At 41.4% G+C, this 22,769-nt stretch overlaps 1 protein-coding gene across 1 annotated transcript; it reads right to left on the minus strand.

Moving 5' to 3' along the window:
- Positions 1-658: 658 nt before the first annotated feature.
- LOC6617954 (serine/threonine-protein phosphatase 2B catalytic subunit 3) lies at positions 659-22,558 on the minus strand. Its single transcript, XM_002042226.2, has 2 exons — positions 22,283-22,558; positions 659-3,842 (listed from the first exon to the last, which is right to left on the minus strand). The coding sequence occupies exon 2, from the start codon at positions 3,597-3,599 to the stop codon at positions 1,857-1,859; it is 1,743 nt and encodes a 580-aa protein (XP_002042262.1). The 5' UTR covers positions 3,600-3,842; positions 22,283-22,558; the 3' UTR covers positions 659-1,856.
- Positions 22,559-22,769: the final 211 nt, after the last annotated feature.

Raw genomic sequence — 22,769 nt, forward strand, 5'->3', positions numbered from 1 at the left:
TACAATAAATACAAATTATAAAAAAGATAACAAGAAATATAAAAAAATTTAAGAAATAACAAAATTCCCTTTGCACACGTTAATTACATCTTCATTAGTTAGGCTTCGCGTTTCTATTTATTTTTTCTGCTCTGCTCTGCTCTATTCTATTCTCTTCATATCCCCCTTTGAATTCTTCCTACGTCTTCTTTCTTTTCGACTTTAAAAAGTAACTAAAATTCCATTAAGTATAAAAAGGATTTGCGCACACGGCCATGAGGACGAAGCAGGCGCAAATGCTGGAGGAAAACGGGGAAGAGTTTGGACAACAGCCTATCGACGCGCCTTGAGATTCGATTATTTCGATAGGTTCGATAACGATTATTTCGATTGCTGGCAGGCTGCAGGTGGAGAAGGATGGTGGGTTGACTCAGCACTGGCGCCTGCATCGCTGCAGCCCATGCAAGTGTACTAATTATATATTCAGCTAATGACTACGACAAAGATGGCACGTATATAAAGACCACATACACAATCACCAGATGAGAGAGTGTGAGGCGACAATGGCGACGATAAACAAATACCGATAAACGATTGACAGGGGACGATCAACTTTGAGTTGGATCATCGCCCTGCTTGTTGGTGTATGTATGTATGTTTTGCGTGTTTTGTGTGTGTGTTTGTGGTGTTTGATGTTGTGTGTGCGAGAGAGAAAGAGTCGGATAGTTAGATAGATAGAGAGAGATTCAGTCGTTTCTTGTTCTTGTATTAAAATATTGTAGTAAAATATTGTTGCTGCTGTTGTTGTTGTAGGAAGTTGTTTTTGTTTCTATCATTTTCATTAATTTTAATTTGTTTTCTTTTTTTTTGTTGTTGAGAAGAAGTCGCCGCAGACGCCACACAACGAAAGTAGTAGAATTCGCTTAGCTTTCGCTTCAGTTTAGATGCTAGATTTAGTTCTCGTTTGGTTTTGTCACTTCGTTTGGTTTGACTTTACAGAGATGAAGGATTGGTTTCCGATTCGTCTTACAATTTGTTAGCAAATAATTTAAATAACCTAATTTGCTTTTATTATGCATCTTTCTTTTTTTTGGTTTGCCTCTTTAAATCTTCTTCATCATCATCATCATCATCATCACCTTCTTCTTCTTTTTCTTCTTGAATGGGGAAATGCGCGCAACTGGCAACTGCTTCATGTCTACTGCTTTCTGGTCAACTGCTTGCCAAAAAGACAGGCGCGCATGCGCACTTTAATACTTCTGCTTAGCTTTTACATTTGCTCTTTTGATATAACGTTGCACAAAATTTTGATATATATATATTTTGTTTATATATATAATTCTATAATCTTTCAACTTTATAATTAGCTTCCATCTTGGGGGGTGTTGTTGTTATGCATTTCTGCATTTAATACCAATAAGTACTCGTTAACGCTTGCTGCAATGCTGCTGCTCCGCTCTTGTTGTTGTAGTGGCTGCTGTTGCTGTTACTGTTGTTGTTGCTGTGTTGTAGTGGTGGTGGTGGTGGTGGTGTCTCTGCTCTTGCTCCTTACTATCCTTGATCAATTTCGCCTTCTATACTATATACGATCTTTCAATTAGTTGTGTTCTATGTCTGTATATGCCCAGTGTTTATCTTCTTTGAGCCGAACTTGAGACTATTCCTATGTTCCGAACTGTATGTGCGGACTCCCTCCCACCGTTCGCTGCTTAACTGTCGACTACCAACTGACTATGCTGCTCCTCCTCCTCCTCCTTCTCCTCCGATCCTCCGATCCCCCGGATCACCCGGATCCCTAGAGGACCCATCGATCCGACTGACTAACTTGACTGTTACATATGTAGCTGCAGCTGTAGCTGGTGCTAACTGACTTAGAATTATCCATTGATTGAATTCGCATTTGCATTGGCCGCTGCTGCTGCCGCGGCTGACAGTGATTTCTGGCCCTCCTCCGCCGGCGAGGGCGTTGCATCCCGCCGCGGCGGCATCCGTTCGTTGACGGCATCCAGGCCCTTGGCCTCCGCGAACGAGGTAATCTTGTGGTTGGGCGAGAAGCCCTGCATGGCGTTCTTGAGCGACTGCTTGCCGCCGGAGAGGGCGCCGAGGGGCAGGGCGCCCGTGGGCGTCAGGCCCTTCAGCTGCAGCACCGACTCGGACTCCTCGCGCAGCACGGAGAAGACGCGCGCCATCTTGCCGATGGCACGGATCTTGTTGCGGATCACCTCCTTGCGCAGCGCCGCCTCGTCGTCGGAGAGCGGCTCCTCGCTCTCCTCGGTCATGAGCTCGTCGTCGGAGCAGATGTTCAGCACGTTCACCAGCATCTCGGTGACCTTCTCGCCCACGAAGGGCAGCGACCAGGTGAACACGTCCATGAAGTTGGGCAGCCAGTACGGGTGCGGCGAGCAGTTGAACTGCCGGATGTTCATCACGTTGTTCTCGTACTTCAGCACCGCCGCCTTGTTGTTGTACACGTCGAGATAGTTGGGCGCCGAGAAAATGGTGATCAGCGAGGGGAAGCCGGTGGTCTGGCTCTTGCGGTACATGCGGTAGCCGGCGTCCTGCGCCTCGTGCGCCCGGATGATCGACAGCAGGTTGTTGTTCTGCAGGAAGTCGCAGCAGGCGGCGTAGCTGTAGAAGTACGAGCAGCCGCGCACGGAGTTGTGCGTGTAGAAGTCCGAGTTCTTCTCGTTGCCGAAGTCCTCCAGCGGATCGGACCACAGCAGGTCGCACATGGGGCCGAAGGCGGGCGGCTCCTTGAAGCGGTCGAGCCGCCGGATGTCCTCCAGCTCGTGTATCTCCGGCGACAGGCCGCCGTGCACGCAGAGGAACTGCTGGTTCATGAGCGCCGCCAGCGGCAGGCAGTCGAATGCGTCCATGCAGGCGTCGTACACGCGCTCCGAGTACTTGATCTTGCACTCCTGCTTGAAGGTGAAGTACTCGGTTAAGTGCCGGCACTCGTGGTTGCCGCGCAGCAGGAACAGCGTCTGCGGATAGGTGATCTTCAGCGACCACAAATACAGGACGCACTCGATGCTGAAGTAGCCCCGATCGACGTAGTCGCCCAGGAACAGATACTTGGTGGTCGCAGGCGAGCCCCCAATCTCGAATAGCTTCATCAGATCGTAGAACTGGCCATGGATATCGCCGCACACCGTCACCGGCGCCTCGATGTCGATCATCGTCTTTTCCGTGCGCAGTAGCGTGGCGCCCTCCTGGATGATGCGCAGGGCGGCGCTCTCCTCGATCCTGCCCTCCAGGATAAAGTGCTGCTTGAGGACATCGTGCTGCGGCTTTCCGGTCCGCGCGTCGAACACATCCGCGCAGGTGAGTTTACGGCTCGGCGGAAATGCCACGCTGTCGATCACACGCTCCTTTGTCGATATTGTGCTGCGCTTGGTTGGGCTGGATGGACCGCTTGAGGTTCCAGTGCCGCCCTGACCCTGCTGCTGTGTGCCCGCCGAGCCCGCCGCTCCCGATCCCGCCGCTGTCCCCGTCGTCGCCGCGGCATTCTTGTTGTCGTGTGTGTTGTTGACATTGGCCTTTTGATTCTGCTGCTGCTGCTGGGCTGCGGACTGCGACTGGCTGCTGCTGCTGTTGCTCTGCGCCGCCGGCGAAGACATGGTTGCCCGATCCTCCGACTGCCCCGCCTGCGTCCTCGACTGCTGACTGCTGCTGATTCTGGAGCTTCTGCTGGCTGCTGGTTGCTGACTTTCCCCCCCCCGTAAGAGTTGATCACGTGTCACTGCTCCAGACGCGCCAGCTCCTGCTCCACCGCCAAATGCTGCTGCTGCTCCTTGTCCTTGTCTATGTCCTGATTCGTCCTGGATCGTTCGTGGTATACCCTGCTTGCTATTCCACGCGCTCTGCAACGAAAAATGTGGACGCCCAGTTAGCATTTGTATTTATATTCATGCTGGCGCACAGTACATGGCTGTGATTAAAAATAAAAGAGTCCCGACCACCAAATGTGCTACATAGTATACATCTATATTATTTCCTGTTCATAACAAGCATATGAATCATGTATAGAATAATGCAAACATTATGGTTAGCTCACAGGAGGAACCTCGCCTTTCAATGAGCGAAATTAAATGATTTTATCCAAATATTTGTGTAAAGCCATCTATAACCAACAATAATACTATCTAAATGCTATAAAGTGCTATTATCTTGACCGCCACTGTGGTACACACACACTGCAATTTTGCAGGTGTGTGGGTGGCCATTTACAGTTAAACAATTTCAACGAAATTGCAGCGGTTTATTAGTCAGAAATGAGGAAAGAGAAATCATTTTATGGCAACTGCAACAGTAAATCAAGAACCGAATTAGATTCGAAAATTATACTATTTGTTCAAATTTCACATATGTACATATGTATAAGTTTACAATGCTGAAATTACAATTGAATAGACTATAGATTGAGAACAAAGTGACACAACATCACATGGGAAGGGTATTAATTGAAAACGTCAGAAATACATTATGTATGTTATTTATACGCATTTTAAATGTCAGTGGCTGTAATGAAACATGCTGAAAAGGGCATTACAAATTCTGAAGGTTAACCCAAGTGACGGAAACCGTATATACATACTAAATGTACCTTAGGGTGTTGTGTAATTATTTCAAGCTTGCAATTTGCAGTAATGCAAATTCCTGAAGCTTGCGACTGCTGACGGAATATAAAAAGTTTAAGCTATGGCTTTGCAATGTTCAACATTTGCAGTAATAAAATAATTGGAAAAACAGCAGTGACACATTTTCAGTCTTAGACTAGTGACGAAAGAAACATTGAACGAAGAATTTGTGTTGGACATGGTAATAATGTGATTATATCAATCATTCATGCAGTTTTTCAATCAAATTGAGATGGAAATCTATCGTTTAGCAACGCAGCTAGTGACGAAAGCCACACGACGGGCGTCAAGTTACAGTTAATATGAGCATGGCCTAATTGGCCACAACCTGTTACCTCTTTTTTTTCACACACTTCGACGTTTTTGGCAGCGTTTTGGCTTTTTTCTTTGCTTTGATTAATTGCAGTGTTTCGCAATTGTGCACACACAACACATTTTTGTTGGTAGCTGGCTGACTGGCTGTCATTCCTTGCACAAATGCAAATATGTGCGGATAAATTAGAAAAATAATCCACGCCGTCTGAATAAATATAGCGCTAACAATCACCGCAGCGGTTGCACAAACAGACGGGCGGACAGACTAACTGACGAATAAATACAGTACAGTAACTGCGACCAGTACGTCTGCCAGTGACTTATTGACTGACTGACTGACTAACTGACTGACTGACAACTGCAGACTGTGGCCGAGTAACGCAGCAGTAATGGCTAAAACAATAGGGCCAAAAACAAGTGCGTCCTGCCGAGCGGGCATCACCCATCCGCCCCGTGGTACCATCGCCACAAATTAAAGTCAGCTGTCGCTTCCAAATTGAACAGGCGATGGAATGACGCAAAAAATTAACCTGCCGTCTGCTTTTAATCCAATGCGAATCTAGTTGATTGCGTAAACGAAAAGAACGAAGTCAAACGGGAAATTATTTGCTAATAGGAGTGTTGAAAGCAAGCTAAAGCTGCTAGTTTTATCATATTGTTATTTTAAGTTAAGTTAGTAAAGTAGAGCTGTTTCACTTTCAGTTCATAACCCACAAAATGGAGAACTAACTAAGCTGTGGTGCGTTCTCAAAATCAATTTCATTTCGAACAAAGTAAGTTAACGACTCAGTTTCATGTTGCTGCCTTTTATGAAAAGACATTAAAATCACTCGAAGACAATTACAACCGAAAACTGATTGCAAACTTTATGGCCAACACTTTGTGCAACTTTGAAATTGACAGTAACAAAGAATGTGGAATTGGCAACTGATATTAATAAACAAAGTTGCTTTTATGCAAATATATCTTTAATAAACACACACACACATACCGAAATATGCTTGAGTGTGTGTGAGCTGATTTTTAATTATTAAACGAGTTTTGCCAATTGGAGAGGGAACAACATTTTATCATTGCCTACACAGCGCTAATTTCATGCATATATTTCATTTGTTTGCCTGTTGTTAGGTTTTTATGGCTTTGCGCATATTTTTGCGTTTACACGATCACATCAACACACCCACAACAAGGCGCAAAATGTTCGACATTCCTGGCTGAACGTGTCCCCCATCTTACACTCGACGAAATAGGAGGCTCCTCCCCTTACACCCCGCAAAAAAAAAAAACAGTGAATGAAAAAACAAAGAACAAAGTCGCTAGAAGACAACTCAAATTGTAGGTGAAACATCGGCATGCGGGCTAATGAAATACAACTTTTTGTTTACAAAGTCAGTGCTACTTTTCCGACGATATCAGGCCTACAGTGGGCACCAAAATAAACGAACTGTCTACCATTTCTTATAATTTAAAAATCAATTTAATTCAAATTTCAAAAATGAAGCTATTGAAACTCCTTAGTTTATGTGTTATTGATAGAAATTACTTTGGAAATAGCTAGCTATGAGTAGAATTCGTCACTTAAAGTATTGACAAATCAGCTTTTAAAAGTGTCCGCGGTAACCACAAACACCTGTTGCGATCTGTTACACATCTGGTAAACATATATAGAAAAGTATATTTACATAGAATGTGTATCTTTGACTGCTTATTAAAAGGCAATTATGCGAACGTTTCGTTATTTTGTGCGTATTTTAGCCTTGTATTGTTTAAAATCAATTTAAATATACAGATAGATTCAGTTTCTCAAAGAATCTGTCTAACTATCCAAACAAACCACACAACTTGAAAATTTCCACAATAGTTTCCAATCAATTAAATTAGGCAAACCACTTAGACAACAACGGCGTCGTGTTTCATTTAATACCTTAATTAATGGCTGATAAAATGTTACGGATTTTATTGAATTAATTTCGGCTGTCAGATGAGCGATATGTGTGCATTGCACTGCCATAATGGAGGGGCTCGTCCCCAATGTGCAATTTATTGTGTGCCACGTTGTACACACATTAATGTGCATAAATGGGCATGTCTTCATTTTGTATGAAGCTCGGCTCACATGTCGGCGTAATTATATAAGCACTCGTTACTGAAATCTCCCGAGTGCAATAATGTGCAGAATGTGCAACGTTGGGCGCCACAAATCGGTAACGAGCGCCCAAACGTAATTGTGCGAAAATTAAGTCGGTTTCTGGTGTTTCTTGTACGATCGTAGCCCGTTTGTGGTTTGTGATTCATTTGATCATGTTTTAAATATATACGTGGCTATTATACAACTGATTGCTGACCAAATGTAGAAGGAAAACCTTTGATGGATAATATGTCCTTGCTTCAAAAGCCTAATCGATTTGTTGAGTATCTCTTCGCATTGATGAGGTTGCTACAGTTTTGGGAGCTTGACAAACCGAAACCGAAAACCAGCAGAGGCTTCAAATTCAAATTAGCACTCAGCCAGAGAACGGCATTAATAATTTAGTGGGCCGTATGCCACAATGTCCAATTGGTTGGAAGGGCGACGTCACGTCGGTGGTTTTGTGGCTGGCTGCGCGCGGTTGCTAATCGACCATTTGACGCATCAAATTGAACGCAAGCGTTTTAATGGATATGCATTGACAGTTGCAATAAATTTGCGCCATAGTTATTAACCTCAATTTTAATGCAAATAAAACAGTTTGACCGCGTAATGAACACACACAGCCACACATAGTGCACACATGTGTTTCTGCCTCCATCGCCATGTCAATTGTAATTTGTGCTAATGTTTTTGCTCAATTTATGGCAATAAATATATATTGGCACGCGTTTATACGCCTTCATTAAAAGTGGCAAAAGTGCAAACTGTTGGCATTCAACTATAGAATATTTATAAGCAAAATATTCCCCTGCCATTGGCCTTAGAAGTTCAAGTTTAAGGACTTTTAAAATAAGGCACAAATAATTGAATAAATGATAATGGAAATGTTACAAAGTGTAAACTTAAGCTTATTGTTATTTTTACATGCGGCTAATCCGTTAAACTAGGCTTTCATTGTTATCGGTTTTATCGTTCACTTGTTATCGGTGGCCATGTTCTTGGAATAAACTATTATCGAAAGCTTTAGTTCATGAATGCTTGGTCGTTTGCACTATTCGAACTATATTCGAATAAATGTATAATCATTTGATCTTGACATTCGTCGATAAGGTAATTGGCCTAATTTCTCTCTCTTATCGCTCACGCGCTTATCGCTGGATTTACATAAGTTGTTGGTCCCACAAATTGAATACCCACACATAATCGATCAGACTGGCGGACATTTAATGCATTTTATGCGTCTACTCCAAGCGAAGCGAAATGAACAACAGCGGAAAATAACAACACCAACTGGTAAAAACAATTTGTTCAACCCATTAACTTGGCATTTAATAGCCCACTTGGCCTCACTTATTGACGCTTTGTACAGGTGTCAGTCCTATAGAGACAAACTTTTTCCGCCTCGCTTTTTTTCCATTTCTCTGCAGTTGGTTGTTATTCTCGTTCTCGTTTCGCTTCTTTGGCATTTACTTTTTGTTTTAGACGGACACGGCTAGGCGGGGTTTGCGGTTTAAAATTCTGTCTGGCATTTTTGTACGGTCGGTGGTTTATATCATGCGATAAACATGTGTGCCAGGTCTGGCCATCCAAAAAATCAAAAAGGAGAATAAAAAAAAAAGAAAAACTGCCCAACCACCCACACGTTTGTAATATTTCGACCGAAACTGAATCCATAAATTCAGCGTTCTGTATTCCCAATGTTTATCCAACAAGTAAATACATGCATGCCTGCATCTTTTGCGTTCGATTGTTTGTATCACCGTTTGCAAATATACAAATATGCATGTGGTGTCGGTTTTAGGGTTGCCACCGTCACAATTAAAGCAGCTCTCGGCAACGTAATTAGAAAACAAAAAAAAGGTAACAGCAAATGTGTAAATATTTATTGTTGAATGCAAATCAAGCGATCCGAGCCTTTAATTAAAGCGGGCCAAGTGCTGTGTTTGCTCGAAACTATTTGCAAAATGTGGCAAAACTAATTAAAAAGTGTGTCGAATGCCAATGGCAAGAACAAAAGGCGAGACACCGAACTACATAAGCGAAACCAAACCAAACCAAACCGAAACGAAGCGAGGCGAAACCAAATGAAACAAAACGAACTTAAGAGGGTCAGCAAAAAGCAGCTGTTTGCTTCCATGTTTATGTGTTTGCTTTGCGGTGTCTGGTAAAAAAAAAAAGAAGTTAAATATCAACATTCGAACTGCCGCCAACAACAATTGCTGTTTGCATTTGTGAACAATGGAGCGTTATTGAAAACAGAGCGACACGATAATAATATTTGTGTTCGATATGCAATCACAAGTGGGATACATTGAGTACTAGGTTACGTATGATGCATTAGAGCTTCTGTTTCTGGTTTTAGACCTTTAGCCGTATAGTTTGTTTCCGGTTTCTGGTTTTAGACCTTAAACCATATAGTTTGTTAAATAGATTTGCAGTTGATGTTTTATTAGATCTTCAAAATTATACGGACGGACAAACAGACTTACGGACACGACCAGTTCTTGGAACAAACTTTCGATTTATATTAAATACTTTGTATCGAATGCAGCATACCCCACTGACTCTACTCTATGAGGTATTAGGTGGCCCCTTACACCTTGAACTGGAAGTGGAAATGGAAGACGATCCCCACGACAGACCGACGGACAAAAGCTGGCTGGCACAGCAGCCAGTGCGAAACTGTTATACTATCCGCGTTGATGTTCTTGGCTTGCTTTGCATTTGCATAATTCCGCTTTCATGCGCACAAAATGGCTTAGCAATTGTTCTTATTCATTTTTATAAACAAACATTTACGTATTATTCTTTGTTTTACGTTTTTCACTAGTATTACGCCATCCATTGTCTGTGTGTGGCATTGTTTTCCACTGGAGCACAGAGCAAATACATGGAGGAAAACGGCGTTTATAAATGGTAAATTATTCAGCTAAACTGGAGGCTTTTGTCGCCTGGCCGTAAAAATCGCGCCCGAGCGTAAGAGAGGCTAATTTAAATGATTTTCCTGCACAGTGGTCGAAAAATTCTGGAACATTCGCGCCACTCCCAACCATTTTCGCCTGTTGAACTACATTTCGTATAGCCCACTTGTGGGCGTGTTGCGTGTTGCCTCGTTCGCCTCTATATGGTTTTTATGCCCCCCTTCGGCTCAGTCGTTGTTCCTGCTGCCAATTAATTATAATAATTAAGTTAGAAATGCGTTGCGACTGAGCAACAGTAACAGCGGCAACACAAAACACACAGTGAGACAGTACCGAAATAAGAAAAAAAAAAAAAAAAAAGAAAAAAATTCATAAAACTAGCGACAAAATGGGGAAAAATGAAACTGTTTGGCTGGCACACGCAAGCGAAAGCGCATTTTACGGCCGAAGCCAATTTGCCGGGCAATCCTTCGACGTTGCTATATGGCTAGAAAATGTTTGCACAAAAAACCGCAGAAGGGGAAACAACGCTCACATGAGCACACATAAATATTCATGCAATTGTTTTTCACGTTACGCAGTCGTCGACAATGATCATGTTGTATGATGATGAAGTCACGTTGTTGCCAAAACGAAACGAAAAAAGCAGGCAGCAAAGGAGGAAAGCTACGGGGGAAAAAACGTCCGAAACAAATAACCCAAAAACAGCTCCACCGAAAACCGCACCCCCTATCTATATGCACATGTCACCCACAAAAGAACCCACCCACCACCCACCTCCAAAACCACACAAACACACACGAACACATGGATACACACGACAGACTGCGCGACGAGTAAAATTTTTATTTTCACATAAATAAAAATGGAACGGAAGGAAAAAAGCGAAACACATACGGGCGTTAAAAACATATTTGTTCGAAATTTGAAGCGGATTTTTTTGTTTCATTTTTTTTTTTCTTTTTTTCCTCGCTGAAAACGCGGTGTCGTCTCGTTCTGTCGCTAGCAATTATTCTACACGCTGGTCGCACGCCATTTGGCCAATTTTTACCGTTAGGGCGCAAACAGAGTGTACAGTTACCCGCGGCATATGGCCCAAAGACACACACACACAAACACATGTCACAAAAAATGTCAAAAAAGTAAATGAAAAAAAAAAAAAAATATTGGACACACGCACGGAAAAGGCTACAGTGGAAATTGGTTATAGGTGTAAACGGGCTGAAAAACACCAGTATTCAATAGGGCTTCTTAAATTGCTCATAAAGTGAAGGCAATGCAAAAAAAAAAAACTGCTTTGAATTTAAATCACATGCATTGCTGCACGCTTTTAGGCGCATTAATAGGGGATTTTGCAGGAATAATCGTGATTTCAATTGTATTCCTCTTAGGAATCGTTAATTTTGAAAACAACATAATATTAAGATAACCACTGCCCCAACAGAATATTAAATAGCAATCCATATGCATGTGTATGTATACCGGGACATACTGATGCTAAGCTATCTTGACCCAGATTTGAGATTCGTTTTAACTTTTTGCGAAATTAATGTACTGTCGCTTTATTCTACAAGTACAAGTACCGGCTACACAAATTATAAATGCCAATTCAAAACTAGCTGCAAATTTATAATAGCATCATAATTTCGGACACAAACATGTGGCACACACAATCAGTGGCATTAAAGAACTAGCTTTCGCTTTTGAAACTACACACACCTTCACGTTCAGATGTATTGTTCAAGTGAATGCTTAACTTAATTTATTGTTTCTAAAGAGCAAAGAAGAAAAAAAAAATAGGCGACACCAAAAAAAAAAAAAAAAAAAAATACGAAGAAAACCAAGTCCAAATCAACGCCTCGCACTTTTTTGGTGTCCGCTTGATTGACAGCTCTCGGCATCTCGACTTCCCCCCGATGCCACCGATCTTACCCACCCAAAGACCCCAACGCCCCCATTCATCTTATAAACGAAGCCTCCTAAGCCCCCTATGCACCCCGCCCCTCTGCGGCTGCCTGCTCCAATAACTCAAGTACTTTTTTTTCACTTTGAGCGATTTTTCATATCCTATGAGTATGTGTGTGTGTGTGTGCATGCATGATTATTTGTACATATATATGTATTGTTTGTTTGGTGCATGAAAATTGTCGCACAGCGAGATTATTTTCGGCAAATTGTATTCTACTGGCTGTACTGTGCTCTGCTGCTCTGTTACTGCTCGACCTAATTTTAGTGTGTGCTTCGTTCTATCTGCCTTCCACCTCACTCTTGCTTTTGCTTTTGCTTTCCACCCGGCAATTAGCATTAGGCCACTGCTTGCTGGCTGCTCAACTGGCGGTGGTTTCAAGTGTGCGTGTGCGTATGCGTGTGTGTGTGTTGGTGGGGGTGTAGTGGGTGGGGGGGGTGAGGTGTGCACAGGTTCAGGCGAAGGTGTGCAAAGTGGCCAGCTAGACTGCGCATGCAGTTGGCATTGTTTATAAATAAATCCGTCCTATTAAATGAAGTTCTTAGTGCACTAATGGCCCAATCTACCCAAGCTAGTTAGCAGCAAATGTAAGTAAGCGTCGTTCGTGTGACATTTACTTTTCAGTTACACCGATTATCAACATACACATTTGCATTTTGCATAGTTAAGTGCAAACATGTCAGTAGTGAACACACAACTGACCGTGTCTATATGAAACTCCTCGCTGGAATTCTTAAGTGAAATGTACTGGAACTCAAAAAAAAACAAAACAAAAAACGAAAAGTAGAGCAGTTTAATTAATTAAGTCCCTTTGAACTACCACTGTTCTACTATCTACTTTGAAACTTCTCACTGAAGTTCTAAGAGGAGCCGTAATGAAATAGAAAAATCAGAACTAGCATAGTTACGTTTAATTAAATCTTTTCAGCTGACCCATGTCCCTCGTACCGCCTTGGTCAAACCATTAACCGACTCAATCCATTTATTTACTCTAAACTGCTCGACCAATATGCGCACATAGTGGAATCTAAACCAAATATTGAACAAAATACCTTTCAGATTGAGGGGATTTAGCACTAATATGAATTCGAACACCGCAAATGCGGCTTAAGTCGGTGCAAACAGCTGATGGGCGTATCGTGACCACATTTAAGCAATCACCCAACATACACACACACACATACACGTGCAAATCTTGTAAAATGCTTGCCATAGGTGTCAACGACAGCAACAAATTACCTATAAGCTATTTAAAAGCATTAACTTTAACGAGTAGCCGTAAAATGCAACATCGCGTATACGCACGCAGCGACACGCACACGCACGTCGAGCATTGGAGGGAGATGGCGAGCTGGGTTGAATGAAGGAGAGGGGGCGAAAAGGACATGTCATTGACAAAGCCAACGGAACGAGGATAAACGGCCAAGGCAACGTCATCATTGCCATTATCCTTCGTCGCACAGTGGCGGTCATAAAAACTGCAACAGCTTAGCCAAATTTTCTTCTTTCGCTAGTTTCTTCATCATTTTTTCCTCTGCTTTAGTTCTCAGACATCTCTTTTTTTTTTTTTTGTTAGTTGCCCGTTTTGTGTGTGCAAATTTATGCAAAGCAGCTAGCAAAACAAAAACAAAGCCAGCCAACAAAACCAAAGCAACCGCCTTTGTTGCTGGCTAACGGCATTGTTTGCATGCTGAGTGCACTCACACAATCAAAGCGAGGGGAGGCCAAAAGGAAAAGTAGCTCCGCCACTCGATGGCCAAGAGCTGAGCACAAAATCAAGCGGCATGACCAAAACATGTACAAAAAAATGGCACTGAGTAAGCCGGGATGCGACTTCTTAATACCCTTTGGGACAGCACATACATATATCGTTTTAAAGGCGGTAGAAAGGAGCACTCTTTAAACAAATGGTTGGAATATTAGCACTACATTGCTGGGGCTCAGAGTATATGAAAACAAAGTGGAAATATTATTCAAAACACAATGCCACTTGGTAACAATGGGCTATATTAACACTCATATTAAGGATAATCCATTAATCCATAATAAATGTTAACGGCCAAACACAATCGGAAAGGGCATCAAAATGAGTGTAACAACAACACTCAGCAAAGTTTTCGTCATACTGCATAAAATACTTTGGCCAACAACTTTGCAAAATGCTGCCAACAAAAAAGGTTAAGTAGCACAAACGCAAAGCACAGAAAAGCAGCAACACCAACAGTAGGCAAAAAAAAAACAACAGCAACAGAAACAAGGAAGCAACTTTTCACTATGCACTCGAACGGGGCCAAAAACCCACAAAGGCCAACACGAATACCCTTCCTAATCTGCTCAAATATTCAACTTTTGTAGGCAAAAATTCCTTATTTCCGGTTTAAAAAATGGTTATCACACTTGAAAAGCACGATCATAGATGTTTTTAGGATTAAAATTCAGATCCATGTAAATAACTGTTTTTGAAAAGTGGAAACTTATTTTTAGGATACATTTATAGTATTTTATTTCAACTATTTTAAACTACTCCTCATGATTATAGTTTACCGCGGTTTCCATTTATGACAAGTTCTTAAAACTCGTCCTTAAAAATTTGTTAATAGAATCTAGACTGTTTGTTTGAGTATTCTTTGATTTAAGGTGCTGCGAAGGGTTAATTTAGGAAAAGTAAGTAGCATAATCTTTAACCTGGTTTCCCTTTGTTCGAAATTCTCGACCCACTCACACATACACACACACACAAATACACGCACGCACACACAAGGAGCCCCAGAACGGAATTCCCCAAGTGGTTTTTGTTGTTTCATTCATTCGCGTTGCGGTTTTTACGACCGCCAGTGTATGTGTGCAAAAGTAACTGTAACGAAGCTCCGGGAGAGTGCGTTTAAAGAATACGAAAGGAGATGGGGGAGGGGGGAAGAGGGTAGAAAGAGGGGGCGAGAAAGGTAACGGAAACAGGAGCAGGAGCGGGAGCAGCTGTTTAAAGTGCGAGGCTGAAAGCGAAAGGGCGAAACAAAAGCAAGCAGAGGGAAAACATACACACACACACACACACACTCAGCTGGAGATGAAGGAAGGATGGGAAAAAGTCGCTTTTGAATATTTAATATTTATAACTTGAGCAACGAACCGAGAGATGATTTATATCCCCACCGGAAGCTAATCTCGAGTTGGTCTAACTGGGACGAAGGAGAGGGCTACAGAGAGAGATAGACAGAGTGAGAAAGAGAACGAGAGAGAGAAGGAGAGAGAGAGCAGGACAGCGGAGCTTTTGATGGCGCAGCCATAACGCGGTTTGAGGTTATGTGCGGTGGGTTGCCCGAGCATATAATGCTAAAATATGACACACCGGGCCCACTGCTCACACGGAAAGAAAAGCTATGCTGACAAGTGCGCAGGTCAATTAAATAATTACATTTCAACAGAAATCACTGTGAAATCACCAATAAATTTCTCTCAAACAATAGAGCAGAACTTCTTAAATCCGAATTCATTGCGGAAGGTGCCCTTAATGCCAACATTTATTATTATTATTTGTATCATAATGGTATCAACATATTGAAACTGGCATTGCTTCGCTACTTAACATTTATTTTTAAAAATGTTTTTATTTTTATTTTTTAATTGCCATAAACTGAATACCGCATTTGATCACAATAGGCAAATGTTTCTTTCCGTGCATCTCTTGTTATTATGTATCTGTGTCTGTTTGTGTGTATACGAAGTTTAAAGCATGTTGCACCAAAAATCCAAATAAGTATGCTTTATCGATTCCCCAGCACAGTGACACACACACACACATACAAACCCACCCGCCAACACACTCATACAAATGTCGAAATCCAATAAGACCGAAGAAGCGAGCGGATTTGGTTGGGATTCAGCTTAATTTCGTTGCCGTTGCGCTGGCAAGAGGGTTATAACGGTTTCCGTGGGGCCACCAAGGGGTGATTGCCTGGGTCCTGGGCTCCGTTCTGCTATGCTATGCTCTGAGTCCTGAGTCCTGTATCTTCCTCCATTTCGACTGTTTCCTCCTGCAAAAAGTCAACACTGACCGCCGTTGAGGCGCATGCACGAACAGAGAGATACCATACAGGCGCATTTGGAGCCTCGCAGCGAAAAGAATGAAAAAACACACACACGCACGCACGCCCAGGATCAGGATAACAAACGTACGCAGTCACTCAGTTAGTCGGTCATTATGACGAAAACGATGTGGATGTGGATGCCTATGCCACCCACTGTTCCTGCCTTCGTTTCCTCTGTTGCTTCTGATTCTGATTCTGTTTCTGCCTCTGCCTCTGCTTCTGCCTCTCCTATTCCTGTCTGTGTGTCCTGTGAGTCCTGTTGCTGGCACACGAGCAAAAGAACAACAGGACAACAGGATGGCATCGGGCAAAACAGCTACAACGGCACGCCAATAAAAATGACAACAATGCAACGTCGTCCTCGTGAGAGGAAAACACCGAAAAGCTTCAACAAAAATAAACGTGATGGGTAGCTACGAACGTGTGGTGTTTGATAGGATAACAAAATTCTAACTTCAGAAGTTTAAGGAGAGTTATTAAACAATTTGTTCGTTTTCTGACACAAATTACAATAAATTGATTAAAAACATAATCAGTTGAACTTCGAATAACACTATCGATACTAATTTGACGATTGATTTCACAGACTGTGCCGCCTTTAATTTCTGTATTATACTTGTTCAAATTTCATTTCCAAAATTACTCGATTTATGATTGAGCAAATAATTGCGTTTTGATTGCGGGCGAAAATTCGAATTGCTACCCGAAAGTTGAATTTTAATTTAGGCACTTCATAAAGGCCAACGTGAGTTTCCTTTTATGTTTATTTTGGTTAGTGCCTTTTCCTCTTCCGACTTTCATCAGCACGCATCCTTTTTCTTGGGCCGAAACGTCATCTGCAGCAGAAGAGGATGCGAAGGATGAAACAGAAACGGCAAAGAATGCCAAGTACAATGGGTCACAACGGGGTTGGTTGGCGTAAAAAAGAGATGCTGATGTCATTGACAACAAGGAAATAATAAAAGTCAGCCGGAGGTATCGAGAATTAGGCGGCCGCATTTGAGTTAATACGAATTAAACATACACTGAGCCCCATGACATTACCGTTACACTGTTACGGTAACAGTGGTCTGGGTCCAACTACCACTGCTGCCCAACTATTTTGTAATAGTGTTTTCTGTTTAAGTAAATTATGTAAATAAGCTGAAGATTCAGCTGTTTATGCATATCTGTAACACATTTATACAAATTGCAATTTTTTTTCTGTGTAAAAAGCTCTTCTTCTGATGAGAAAGTGCAGACCCACGCATACCGTTAAATATTTATGGATATTTTATAGAGGTGCGCGCTTGAAAACATTGCTAAAACTCAAACCAACGAGCGTTGCGAAATCAAGGCTCAATGTTTCAGTTTATCACGCCCACCGTGCGATGACGTTTGGGTGAAACAGAGATAGCGGGAGTGGGAGAGAGAGAAATGAGCAGGTGGCGTTAGAGGGAGTGAGAGTGGGAGTAGGAGATGACGAGGACGAGGGAGAAACTGTGCCCGTGCCTGTGTGCTCCTATATACACACACATACACCGACACACACATGTACTATCTGTGTGAGCTTAGGCTTTGGCTTTGGCTCAGGCGATTTGTTGCGTGCGCTGCCGCTGCCTCTGACAGCGTCGACGCCAGCAGAGTTGCCGTGTTGCTTTTTACTTTTTGCGAGCTTTTCCTTTTTGGCTGCGCCGCTGCTAACACACACAACCACCAGCACACCCACACCCACACAAGCCAAGCAGAGCGAAACGCAGGGATGTGTTTGTTTGTGTGTGTGTGTTTGCAGCACTACACTAAAAGTCAATTGACCCGAAACTGTTGGGGATAACTGTATATATGTACATACAGTTGTGTTCACAATAATAACACTGCTACCTCCCTTCAACATCAAAGAATTCTTTTATGGCGTTATCTATTTTCGTTTAGAAAGCAAAAAGAAAGAAGCGAAATATTCGTTTAAAAAATGTAAGGAAATTATTAAATTTCCTAGATTTAAAATTTATTAATCGATTCTAATTGATTGGCTGATAAAATAGATTTCGCATTGTCCCACCTCTCGTATACGTAATTTTTTTCGCTGGCCTACTAGGCGTATACTTAATTTTTGATTAATCTTTAATCCTAATAAACTCTTTTTAAAAGAAGAATGGGGAGACAAAAAACAAATTGCCTCGAATAATTTTCATTGAATTTAAATAATTACATTCAAATTCCTTGTTATTATGAACATAGTTGTACGTACAGAACAGAACATATATTAAACGTGAGCCTGTGCAGTGCCAACAAAAATATTGACATTCCGTGGCAAACAAACGTTCCTTTAAACTTTACTCAAAATGCAAATGGGTTAAATTAATATTTAATCAGCATTCCAAAAATTAATAAAAAGGCGTTCGTTCATGCAATCCAGGTCAAATACACGTTTCTCCTTATAAGTAATTATTTCAAAAACGAAGATGGAAAAAACATCTTGCGGAATTTCAAGCATTGTTAAAACAAGCTATGCATGAAATGCAATGTTTTTTTTTGCGCATTTTTACAATGCTATGTTCAATACTTGCTCTTTTTAAACTATTCAGAAATGGTGTAGCAACATTCGATTTGATTTCTTTTGTGTAAAAATGCATTTAGGTTGATAGTTTGATTTAATTATTGTGTGTATGAAAAAGTGAAGCACTTTCATTTGTGGAATGCAGGCCAAAGTCAAATATATTTGCCTTTTAATTTCATTAAAAAATGAAATGCACAAGCTTTTTAGATGCGAGATACATTGGAATTTCTGCTCTTTTTGTTCAAGTTTGAATGAAACAACTAAATAAATTCCCTTATCGCATTCGAATTCAAGCACATAAACTTTAAAACTTTAGGGTTTATTTGCAGCAACGATCTTTATCATGACCATTTCAATTGCATTAAAGTTTAAGTACTGACATTATTGGCCAATGATTTTTTGTTGTTGACATTTTTTTGCAGCTTAAATGGCCATCGTTATATTTTTAAGTGCAACAGGGCAAACTGCAAGCGACTCGACTTCATATTCCTATTCACGGAAGATTTCCACCGAGCATTCTGTGTGCTCTTCAAAGTATTCCGATTCGTGTTGTTATGCTCGCGTTCCTATTTTTGCGTTTGAAAAATAACATAAAAAACTCTCTGTACTTCTAATAGTTTCTTCTGCCGCTTTTTTTTCGCTATTATTAGCGCAATTTGTGTGTGCGAAAAGAAAAAAACAAGAAAATCACACCGACCGAGCAACTTTTGTGTGTTTGCTATTCGCTTTGAAAATTCTGTGTGTTGGCGGCTGCTTTACTATTCAATTCTATCTATGCCTTGTAGTTTCTTATTTATTTTTATGTTTCGTATTTTTTTTTTTTGCCTCATTTCTCGCCGCTCGTTTCAATTGTATTCCATTCGATTATATCTGGTTCTGGGCTGTCTGTGGCCATTCGAGTGACTCATTTCCCATTGGCCATTCCCACGCAGCCTCTGGTTACCACTTGCAGCAATTGTCGCCCAGCTAATTGCTCGAAAAAAGTGTCAACATGCACATACCCATCTATTTCACCTGCGAATTGCACCTGCGAATTGGCGCTTGTGCTCGTAATTAACTGGCAAATGTTAACCGATGGCCCGATTAGCTGTCAAACTGCATATTTGCATAGCTAATCACTCAATCGGTCGCCCATTCAATTGGTGCATTTTAAAATGACACAAACGGAACTCGAGTCGAAACAAAATGCCCTCCATAGCATTTAAATAGCGTTCATGTTTATGCGGGGGCATTCGGGCATTTATTGTGCGAAGCATCTCCTGTTCTACTGAAAACGATCGATTGAAAAACACTGGCCAGCATTAATATTCAGTGTTCTAAACATTTAGGCTCTCATCTTCCTGGCATACAACAATTTTCAGTTGGAGATCTAGAGAAAAATATATTTCAAAAAATGTTTGCTAGTCAAAACACACTCGAAACCAACTAACTTTCTTTCTTACAAACCACCATTTTTGAAATAAAATTCAATATATATTAAATAATTAGCTGTCGCTCTAGATCAACTTTCTGGGCTACTTTTGACAAACTACAAATTGAATGAACGCCATAAATATATTGCACTGAATAGTGGATTAACGTACACAGACTGAAAACAATTTCAAAAATTTAACAGCATATAATTTCAACAGTTCAACTTCTTATGAAACTGAAATTATTTAGATGTGTGGGCTTCCTTAAATTTCGTTGCGATTCAGAATAAATGCATTAGAAATTCACGAATTTCTTGACGCATGAACGTGGTGTTATCAGCATTTGCTCTTTAATTACGGGGGGATGGGAATTCGGAATTCGGAATACGAAATACGAAATACGGAGTGGCGCAACGTCAATTGCGAATCGCTTCGATTGGAACGCCGATGGAGCAATTATTGGATGATTGCATTGGACGGACGCCCCGCAATTATTAATGAATTGCAGCAGTTTTCCCGGCAGCAGCTCGCCACTTGGCACCTTCTGGCCGCTCCTCGTGGGATTTCGGGCAGCTTGAGAGGAATGCAGGCAGGAATGCAGTGTAATTCTCCTTTATATTTATTTTGGGGGGTGGGTCGCGGAAGGTTGGGTATCAGTAAGGGGATCCTGGGGAATACGGAATAAGGAATAAGAAATAAGGAGCAAAAGTGACGAGATGAGCCAGGGACCTTGGGTCTAAGCTCTCGGAACGAAAACACGCGCACAGTGGAACCTTGTGGCATGTCCCTGGAGTTAAGAGCTCAGGAGTCGAAGGACAACAAAATACGCAAGGAGGCTACAGAGAGAAAGAGGCACAGAGGGAGCAAGAGAGAGCGAGAGAGATCTGCGAATCAGAGAGAGAGAGCGCCAAATTGGACAAACAAATTTCAAAGAAACGCACAGAAAGAAACACAGTTTTTATGAAACAAATTCATGTTTCATAGATAAATAGTTTCTTATCGTTTTTCATGTAGAATATTCGATTCTTAACTTAACTTGCTTAACTTTTCAATTTGATAGAGACAAAATATAATTGACAAACAATTTATTTGAGACACGAGGATTTAGAAACTTTAAAATACCATTTATTTCAAATATATCTTTTAACAAGATATGAAGCTAAAATAGTTGAAAAGCTTTAATTAATTATCATATATTTCTGACTGTGCATTCAACGTCGGCAGAGACTGCGCAGCAGCAGAGCTGGCAAAAAACAGTAAAAAAGGAGAAAAAACAGAACAGAAACATACACACACACACATTGAGAAAAGCGAAGGAAGAACCGTTATGTGCTGCTGCTACAGCATGAAAATTTTCGTAGCTTTTGGTGTCCTGCCGCTCACACACACAAGCACACAGACGCTGGACGAGGAGAACCGTAATTTACGTGCGGCTCTCTTCGAGAAAATCTCTTGTTTGCACACACAAACACACACACACACATAGGCACACACGAAAGTTTTCTTGTTGAATTTTACTGATATTTCCATTCCATCAGTTGCCTTTGGCAGCCTTTTTTCGGTTATAATTTTCTTGTTTCACTTGTTCTTGCTGGTTTTTGCACACGAAAAAAAATTGTTTGTTGGGGATGTATGTACGTAGTGCGTACAGCTTCAGCTGAAATTTCATCGCTTTTCATCACACACACCAAAGATGACTAATAAGAGAAAAAATGTTGCCTATGTATACATATATAATGTACACCCACACACACACACATGTGCTGTGTGTATCATGTTATTTTACCCGTTGCACTCGCGTATTTTCGCTGTTGTTTTTCCTTCTTTTTTTGGGCCCAAAAATCGACAGGAAAATTAATTGAAACGGGCATGGGCGGACATTGACATTGCGCTTTTATTCTTCCTTTTTATTTCATATTTTTTATTTCTTTTTCTGTTATTTGTTTTTTTGCCCGTTTAATGCAATTAATGTATGTATGCACACACAACAAAAAAAAACATTTCACGTCTTGGCCCGTTCTTATTGGAATATGTACACATACAGCTGTATGTATGCATATGTATATCGGTATATGTATATGCGCGCGTGTGGCTGGGCATGTGTGCGTGTGTTTGTTGGTGGTTTGAAACTGCTCCAAGCCTCCCATTTGCGTCTGTGTGCGTGCGTGTGTTGCACAATTGTATGGGGGCGGGGCGGTCGAGAATGGTGGGGAAGGGGTTCAGGGGGCAGGATGATGGAGGAGGATGAGAAGTAGAAAATAGCACGAGAAAAAAAACAGAGACTGCTTGCAATTTACCTTAGCTTCGTTTTGCTTTTAGCTCGAAATTTTCACACTCGACGGTTTAAGCTTTTGTTTTTTCGCTATTCGCAATTCGTGTTATACTTTTTAATTAATTTTTGTGTGTGTGTTGGCGGAGCGCGTTCGAAATGCTCACGGATATCTGATTTATACGGGAGATTAATAAAAAGTGCACGCGCGCAGCAGGGCAAATCGCAAATGTTGCACTCGATAACACGCTCGTTCGTTTTCCTTTCTTATAAGAAATCGATAGAGGCGTGATTTGTCTGGGCTTATCGAAGAGCGATTCCGATTGGACTGAATGGTGCGGTGTGACCGTTTCGCGTGTCTGGAAATATGAAAACGCTCAGTTGGATATAATACCATAGGGTTGTTCCATCCCTAGTTTGATTCAAAATCGGATTGAAATGTTTAACAAATAAGTAATTTAAACCTAAAAACTTATCTTATAATTTAGTTCGATGCAATAGATCACGTCTTCTTA

This window comes from Drosophila sechellia, chromosome X, assembly GCF_004382195.2.
Source record: "Drosophila sechellia strain sech25 chromosome X, ASM438219v1, whole genome shotgun sequence".
NCBI lineage: Eukaryota > Metazoa > Arthropoda > Insecta > Diptera > Drosophilidae > Drosophila > Drosophila sechellia.